Source organism: Otolemur garnettii, unplaced genomic scaffold, assembly GCF_000181295.1.
Source record: "Otolemur garnettii isolate 467f Iridium unplaced genomic scaffold, OtoGar3 scaffold00003, whole genome shotgun sequence".
Lineage (NCBI taxonomy): Eukaryota > Metazoa > Chordata > Mammalia > Primates > Galagidae > Otolemur > Otolemur garnettii.
The window spans coordinates 34,572,151-34,581,440 of NW_003852398.1; the positions used below are offsets into that span (position 1 = coordinate 34,572,151).

Consider the following 9,290-nt stretch of genomic DNA (forward strand, 5'->3'; position numbering starts at 1 on the left):
CGGGGCTGGGAATCCGTGTGTGCTGGGCAGGGTCTGCGCTGCCAGGAACCGTGTGAGCTTGTCTCCTCTTTGCTGCGGGTTGAGCCGGCAATCCCGGGCTGGAGCCTGAAAGATCCTGGGCGTCAGCGCTTGTTCTGCACTGGCCGACAGCGGCGCCCAGGGGCTCGGTGTGGAACCGCAGTCTGATTTTTTCGTTTCGAATTCTTTATTTCCAAAATATACATACTGCTTTTCAAAAATTCAGCTATATATTGGCTCCAAATTTTCCTCTCACCACAATGTCACAGTATATACTTCCATGTTTATAGTTATAATGAAATTTATTATGGAAAATTTCAAACTTATACAAAAATAAGTAGTATTATATAGTAAACCTTCACACATCACCCAGCATCTACAATAAATATAAGGCCGAACTTTGTTGAATGAATAGAAGGAGCTTCAGTCCTCCGTCATCTTGAAGCAAATCCAAGATACATAATTTCTATTAATGTTTCTTAAGATGAGACATTAAATCCAAGAATTTTACCTTTCAGCCTTTTATGTTCTATAATCTAATCTGTTGCCAGTGCATATTAAATCCGACATAATTTAAGAAAACTAAAGTCACCCATCCAGTGAGACTTTATGTTCTAGTTTTAAATACAAGTAACATTTTGGGGGTTTAGAATAGTAGTTACTTACCATAACATAAACATCTTCATTAATATCAGTTATGTTTTTCCCAAATTAATGCACACTTAAACATTTATGAATACTAAGTATAAGAGTTAATATTTATAACAGATATTTAAAATTTCTGTTGTAATTTTCCTATTACATGGTTAAAAATATGACCCTGAAGAATGCTTTATTTTTTTTCCTACTAGCTTTAGCAAAGAAAGAGTGTTTGAAATAATTAAAATGTCTGTATTTTATAGCAAATTTTGGACATTTTAGTTCTTATTTTCTTACTGGTAAAACAATAGATATTCAAGAAAGTAATTATCAAACAAAAATAAGATAATTCCATATTTCCACAGAAATGCCAGCAGTCATCAATGCATCTATGGATCACAAGTCAATCTCAAAGCTTCTTTTCAAATAGTCTCCAGGAATGTTATTTATTACTTGAAACTTGACACTATGTTTAAAATCACATTCAACAATGCATCATTCTTATCTTTATAGCTAAAAGCCAGCTATAAAAATAGTCACATTCTTATAGTATCCCTTACAGTTCCTGAGACTATTTAAATTATATCCCATATTCAAGTTCATTTCTATCCTCAAAAGTTGGAGAATTGAGCCAGAAAAAATATACAGGTGAAAGAATAATTTTTAGTTTCCTGGCTTTTTGTTTTGTTTTTTAAGATAGGGTCTCATTCTGTTGCCAGGCTGGAGTGCAATGGCATCATCATAACAACCTCAAATTCCTAGGCTCAAGGAGCCGTAAGCCTTAACCTCCCTATTAGCTGGGATATAGGCACTAACACAGCTGACTAATTCTTTTTATTATTTTTAGTAAAGATGGGTTCTCACTATTGTCCAGGCTGGTCTCGAATGCCTCAAGCAATCCTCTGTCTACAGCCTCCTAAAGTGCTAAGATTACAGACGCCACCAGGTCTAGGTCCCTGTTCTGTTCTTTAACAGTGTCCAGTCTTAGAAACTTCTCTTGAGCAAGCATGAACAACAGGAAAGAAGAATGTCAAACTATTCTTTGTATTTCGAATTACAGCATTAGGAAATATAAACCTTTGAAGATATGAGTGTAAATGATGTTACAATTTTTACCATTAAAAGAATAAAAAAGTACTAAGGTTTGAAAATGGATAACTGAAGTTTGAGTCTTCCTCAGAAAAGATCTTTAAATTCAGATTCTATAACCTTGTGATCTGAAAGGCATTACTTCCAAAGGGGTGTTTGCCTACCATAGAAACAGAGGAATAGTAGTAGTGAATCTGGGCTTTCAGTTGTTTCTCTGAGAAGAATGCATTTACTTTCCTACCAATTTATCCTTACAAAAATAGTATCAGCTGTGGAAATGATTTTGGGATTAAGAATTTTACAATATTGGCACTGGAGACAAAGACAATAAACTTTAGGAATGGAAATCGAGTGGGACAAATTGGTAGTGAATCACTGCTACCAATCAAGCAACCCCACCCAAAGGGCCCACCCGCATCAATACTGCTTGAGAGCTACTCCATGAAGTATGGTTTTAAGTTGACACTAGGTTAATTATTAGGAGCAAGTGAAAACAATATCAGTGATGTAACCAATAAATGCTTCCTTCAGATGTTGGAGCAAATATTAGATGCAGTGAAAACTCACAGGATGAGGAGTATATTGATATCGACTTATACTACCTTAAGTACAAACAAAGAGAAAGCCAACCATAATAAAGTAAAGAAAAAAAAATAGAACTCACAGGAACCAAAGGGGCGTCTTCAACAGGAAACTTCGAATCAACTGAAATGCACAAAGCTTCATCTTTCTCAGAACTCTGCTGGCTGATGGGCCCATCTGCGCAGTTGGGGTGGGGGAAAATCAACTGACTTTTCTGTGAGTTGGAGGTGAGAGAGACCTCGTGGGAATAGGTCTGTAGGAAAGCCTGCACCCCTTCCATGCCCACAAAGTGTGTAGTGGGCATACCAGCCAACGCACTACTTGTACTATGCAGCAGACGCGAGGAGTGCCAACGCCGCAGCCTGAGTGCCAGCAGCATGATGATGAAGGCCAGGAAGATGCAGGAGACCGCAGCAATAGCCACAACAAGGTACAGCGTGAGGTCTGAGGCCTCAGGGTCTTCAGTGATCTCAAGACTGCTGAGGTCAGCCAGGATGTCTGGGATGCTGTCAGCCACAGCCACTGTAAGCATAACGGTGGCAGAGAGAGGGGGCTGGCCATGGTCCTGGACCACTACTACAAGACTCTGCTTGAGTGCATCTCTGTCCAACAGGGCCCGAGCGGTGCGCACTTCACCTGTATGCAGCCCTACTGAGAAAAGCCCTGGCTCACTGGCCTTGAGCAGGCGATAGGACAGCCAGGCATTCTGTCCTGAGTCTCTGTCCACTGCCACCACCTTGGTCACAAGATAGCCTGGCTCTGCGGAGCGGGATGCCAGCTCCACACCTGTAGAACCATCAGTAGGAATGGCAGGGTACAAGATCTCAGGTGCATTATCATTCTGGTCCAGCACGAACAGGCTTAGTGATGCATTGCTACTGAGTGGTGGGTCCCCACTGTCGCTGGCTGTCACTTGCATCTGTATATCACGAAATTGCTCATAGTCAAAGGATCTGAGTGCATATATGATTCCAGTGTCTGAATTAATGGATAAGTATGAGGACAGAGGTGCCCCCTGTATGATATCTTCTGCCAGGGAATAAATAATCCTAGAGTTCTCATTGCTATCAGGGTCATGGGCAGTCACTGAGAAGATGGAGGTACCTCTGGGGTTGTTTTCAGGGAGGTAGACTGAGTAGGAGGCTTGAGAGAAGGCAGGTGGATTATCGTTTATGTCTGTCACTTGCAGGGTAATGTGAATTTCCGTGGACAGTGGTGGAGTTCCTCTGTCTGTTGCAGTCACTGTGATGTTATACTCAGAGGCTTTTTCTCGGTCAAGAATTTGGGCTGTCAACAAGCTATAATAATCTTCTTCTGAGTTTTCTAATCTAAAAGTTAGATTTTCCTGGATAGAACAGACAACTTGACCATTTTTCCCAGAGTCTTGGTCATGAGCATTGAAAAGAGCAATTACTGTTCCCCGAGGAGCATCTTCCCTCACGGGGCTAAAAAGAGAAGTAACGGTCACTTCTGGTCTATTGTCATTTACATCTTCCACCATAATTAGTATTTTCGTCCGCCCTTTTAATCCTCCACCATCTTCAGCTTGTATTTCCATTTCATAAAATGAACATTCTTCATAATCTAGACTTTTTGCTGTTGATATCTCCCCAGTTTTTTCATTAAGTTGGAATAACAGAGATTGTTTTTCATTAATTTTCCGGAATTTATATGCCACCTTTCCATTGGCTCCCTCATCTGGGTCGCTGGCTGCTACAGTAAGCAGCTGGGTGCCCGGCGGCACGTTCTCAAGGACTTTCACTCTGTAAATAGGTTGAGCAAAAACCGGGGCATTATCATTTGTATCCAGCACTGTCACCTGGATGCGCACTGTGCTCGAGCGACGCGGGTCGCCGCCATCCGAGGCGGTGAGGACCAGGTGGTGAGCAGCTTCTTCCTCTCGGTCCAGCGCGCTCTCCAGCACCAGCTCTGGGCTTAAAGTCCCATCGTCTCCAGTTTGCACATCCAGAGAGAAGTGATGATTGGGGCTGAGCTGGTAGCTTTGGAGAGAATTCACGCCCACATCCGGATCAACAGCTTCTGGGAGTGGATAACGCGCTCCAGGGACAGCTATTTCGTTAATTTTTACTTCCAGATTTTCAGCCTCGAATTTTGGAGCATTGTCGTTGACATCAGTTACTTCTATTTCTATTCCGTAAAGTTTCACTCTGTCTTCAATCAGGACTTTAAAGTTCACCAGACAACGCGGGCTCTGAGCGCAGAGCTCCTCCCGGTCTATCCTGCCTGCGGTGACCAAGCTGCCGCTTCGCGGGTTGAGAGAGAAAAGCTGAGTCCTACCTCTGGAGACTACGCGGACTCCGCGCTCTGCCAGCTCCTTGAGTTCTAGCCCCAGATCCTTGGAGATGTTGCCCACGATGTGGTCCTTTGCTGTTTCTTCAGGCACTGAGTAGCGAATCTGTCTGGCCTTGACCTCCCACAGCGTCCCCAGAAGGGCGTATACGAGGACGAATTTTCTGAGGTGCTGGCGTTTGGTTGGAGCTGCCATTGTTGCCTCGCTATGGAATTTTCTCAGAATCTTCTGTATGCACGCTGCCTCATTAGATTATTTTTTTCCCTCCTGCAAAGCACGGTGATCTTTCTCCTGAGTGTCCCAAGTTAAGAGGCTGAATTTGGCTGTAGCTTGGGAGCTGGGCTTGTGATCTGCCAGGCTTTGTGTAGTTGCAGAAACGAAAATCCGGATGCAGCACTGATTTTTTTCTTAGAGTTAGTCAACAGCGGCGCTCAGAGTCCTAAGCCATTACTACACCCACTGAGATATAAAACGATTGACTATGGATGTTTTATTACAAATATATAAAAAAACTCTTCTAATTGTGATTTTAGATGCTCTAATTGTTTCTTGCACCTACATTTCAAAAGCAATGACTATTGGTAGGTATCTGTGTTGTAAATAAAGTGGCATAGTATTTCTATATTATTAAAACCAGACATTTTTGCTTAATACCAACTTAATTTACTCTTATCCTTGGTAGCATTTTGCACTCTTTCTAGATAAGTAAATTATTCTGATTTCTTTGTTATGTGCTCAATTTTTTCTATGTCTTTACTTGTTAATTTTGATGTACAATCCTCTTTGGAAATATTTTCTGTTTAAGAAAATATACCTATCATATCTATAAATGTAGAATATACAACTGTATTGAAAGAATATATAAATAGATTATTCATGTTGAAATTGTTTACTAAGGTAAATTTATTTTGATGGTAAACTTCCTGAAGAAAGGTTTATGTTATAAAACTAATTTTAATTAGGCAGTAGTTACAGATTTTTTTTCATGTAACATTGCCAGATTTTAACTGGATTAAGGTTGTAAAAATTCACATTTTTATGTTGCTTAAACTTTTTTGCCATTTAAAAAAATGTTTAGTTTTCTATTTGAATGTATAATCCATGCATGGGGTATGTGTTTGGAAGATTCAAATGAAAATACAGTGAAGAACAAGTTTCTATTTCAGTCTCCATCCATAAATTATAAACTTTTCAAGTGGCCTTAAAGTTCTTATTCTAAGAATCATTTAAATTTACATAATAATTTTGGGAAAATAACAAAAAACATGCAACAAATAATTACTAATATGAAGTTAGAAGTAAGTGGCATTGTGAGAAGCCTTTCTCAGAAGTTTGTACAGAAGCCATGTACAGAATCACTTATTATGGGAAACCAAGGAAAAGACTTGTACCCGTAATGACAACTTCTTATGTACATTGGATGAACAGTTTTTGCCTTAGATATGAAAAAATTCAGGATTCTCCTTCTCTCCCACAGGGATGATGAGAAAACATTTAGTCACTTGGACTCCATAATAAGACCAATCAGTGTCTATTCCCCCCCCCATTTTCCTTTAAAGAATATATGTCAGGATTCACAGCAAAAGAAATGAGATAATAGCATTACCCTTTCTTTTATGAAGATTCTCACTCCCCAGCTATGTAGAGGAAGGGGAGAATTTTGCATCCAAAAAACCTGAAGGAACTTAGATAATGATTTGGACCTCCTGATGAATTCACTGAGCATGCTCCTCACCTCTCCTCTCTTCTCTCTCTCTCTCTCACACACACACAAAATACAAAGTGTTTTTCATACAATTCTTGGAGATTAAAAGAATCATAAATCTGCAGGTAGGAAGAAAGAACTAGATAAGCGGAATGAACACAAGAGAGAGACTGGAAGCTACTAGTAAAATCAGTGAAGAAAGATGCCTACTAGCAGGGTTTTAAAATTATTTTTTGAAACAGAATCTCACTTTGTCACCCTCAGTAGAGTGCTGTGGTGTCATAGCTCACAGCAACCTCAAACTCTTGGGCTCAAGTGATTCTCTTGCCTTAGCCTCCCAAGTAGCTGAGACTACAGGTGGCTTCCATAATGTCTGGCTATTTTTAGAGATGGAGTCTTACTCTTGCTCAGGCTGGTCTAACTCCTGAGCTCAAGCAATCCACCTGCCTCAGCCTCCCAGAGTATTAGAATTACAGGTGTGAGCCACCACATCATGACCACCTACTTTAAATTTAGTGCTTACTTACATGTAATAAAATTTAACTATATGTTTAAGCTGTGTATATATGTAAAAGATGAGACAGTCAACAGGTAAATTTCATTAGCTTTGAAAAAGAGGTAAATAATTTGTCAAATCTTTTTGCTATGAAGGTAAGAGCAAACCTACTTGTAAATCCATAAAGTGACCTCTATTTTATGTCATATAACCAGTCTCAACTCACTGTTCCCCTTAATAGGGATAAGGTTTTTCTGACCTTCCCTAATTTGCCTAAGACAACTCACTAGATCTGGGGAAGTACTTTATTTTCATGCAAATGTGGAAAATTGGGTGTATAATGAGAGAGTAGACACTTAAATGGAACTCACCAACTCAGGATGGGAAGTAGAGTCACTGGAATCACAAAGTGGAAATAAGGCCCCAGATGGATCACCACAAAGTATGTCTTGTCCTGAACTCAGTTGCTCACTACTTTTTAGAAAATTAAACTCCGTCTTTCCGGTGTGTGCAACGCACAGATTGTAGGAATAAGGCAAAGTGCCCTCGCTGTAGTTGGGGGGAACAACGGCTCCAGACTTGACACAGAGATCAGGTTGAAAGCAGCTCCAGGAGGCTGGTCTGGAGGAGCATCGCAGGCGCAGTGCTATGGCCAGAATCACCGCGAGGAGGAAAAGCACAGAGATCAAGGCCAAGGCCACCACCAGGTAAAACTGCAGCTCAGCTTGCGGGTCAGAGGGCGCTGGGCGGTCTGTGAGATCTGGCAGCACCTCCTGCAAGCTGTCGGCGAAGACCAGGTGCAGCGTGGCAGTGGCCGAGAGGGGCGGCTTTCCACCGTCACGCACAGCGACCAGCAGGCGCTGTCGGGCTGCGTCCCTGTCACCCAAGGCACGCGCTGTGCGCACCTCGCCTGTGCGCAGCCCCAGGCTGAAGAGCCCAGGCTCGCTGGCCTGCAGCACGTGGTAGGACAGCCAGGCGTTGTGTCCAGAGTCTGCGTCCACCGCCACCACCTTGGTGACTAGATAGCCGGGCTCCGCGGCGCGGGGCACCATATCAAAGAGCGCTGAGCCGTCTGGCCCCAGAGAAGGATAGAGCACCTTTGGCGCGTTGTCGTTGCGGTCTCCCACTAACACGCGCAGGCTCACGTTGGAGCTGAGCGCAGGCGAGCCCTGATCGCGGGCTTGCAGAGTCAGTTCAAAAGTGCGCAGCTGTTCATGGTCAAAGGCGCGCTGCGCGAACACCACCCCACTCTGGGGGTTCACCGACACGTAGGATGACAGCATCCTGGGTTCCAGGTCACTGGCCACGATCGAGTAGGAGATATGGGCATTCAGTCCTAGGTCCGGATCGGAGGCGCTGACTTGCGCTATGGAGGCTCCAGGAGGGTTGTTTTCGGCCACATTAACCAAATAAGAATCATGGTGGAAAACTGGAGCGTTGTCATTTACATCACCGATACATAAGATGACGCTAGAGCTGGAGGAGAGGGGCGGCTTGCCCCGGTCGGTGGCTGTAATAGTGACATTATACTCCTGGGTATGCTCTCGGTCCAGAGTTCCATCTGTTAGCAACTTATATGAATTTTTGGACGAAGAGATTATTTTAAAAGGCACCTCACCTTCTAATCGACAATTAACCTCCCCATTTTCTCCAGAATCTTGGTCATGTATTTTGATCAAAGCGATCAGTGTTCCAGGAGGCACATTTTCCATAATCATTTCAAGTAGAGAATGAAATGTAACTTCAGGGCTATTGTCATTTTCATCTTGAATGTTAATTTCAACTGTACATTGTGCAACCAGTCCTCCACCATCTCTCCCTTCCACTACTATGGTATATTCCTTGATTTCTTCAAAATCCAGTGACTTTTGAGTTCTAATTTCCCCACTCTTTGAATTCAGACTAAAAGCTTGCCCAGTTTTATAGAAAGAATAAATAATTTCCGAGTTGATGCCTTCATCCGCGTCCGTGGCTGACACCTGCAGCACAGCAGTGCCAGGGGGCACGTTTTCGGCAAGGCTGACTCTGTACACGTTCTGGCTGAATACAGGGGGATTGTCATTGGCATCAGTGACCTGGATTCGAATCTCAGTGGTGCCGCTTTGGGGTGGATCTCCGCCGTCCAAGGCAGTAAGGATTAAACGATGGTAACTCTGTTGTTCCCGGTCTAAGGTTTTCTCCAATACCAGTTCCGGATATTTACTACCTTCTTGTTTCTCCTTATTTATCAGCGAGAAAGTAGGATTATGAGAGAGTTCATACTTCTGTAGAGAATTTAAGCCAATATCTGCATCTTCCGCTATTTCCAATATAAATCGTGTGCCTGGCTGTGCCGACTCAATTATTTGCAGCTCTAAGGAATTTTGCGAGAATTTTGGCGTGTGGTCATTAATGTCCTCGATCTCCACATTCACGTGATAAAAGTTCAGCGGATTGTCAGCCACAGCCTC

At 42.6% G+C, this 9,290-nt stretch overlaps 1 protein-coding gene across 5 annotated transcripts in view; it reads right to left on the reverse strand.

The window, feature by feature from the left end:
* LOC100943920 (protocadherin gamma-C4) overlaps positions 1-9,290 on the reverse strand; it is a 187,732-nt gene that overhangs the window by 105,277 nt on the left and 73,165 nt on the right. The window contains exon 1 of one of the 5 annotated variants that reach the window (XM_012808342.2): positions 2,411-4,996. The exons of the other annotated variants lie outside the window; for them this stretch is intronic. Within the exon in view, the coding sequence (XP_012663796.1) occupies positions 2,411-4,834 (2,424 nt within the window). The 5' untranslated portion in view covers positions 4,835-4,996. Of the gene's footprint in view, positions 1-2,410; positions 4,997-9,290 lie in introns of those variants that run through there. 5 annotated transcript variants of the gene reach the window in all.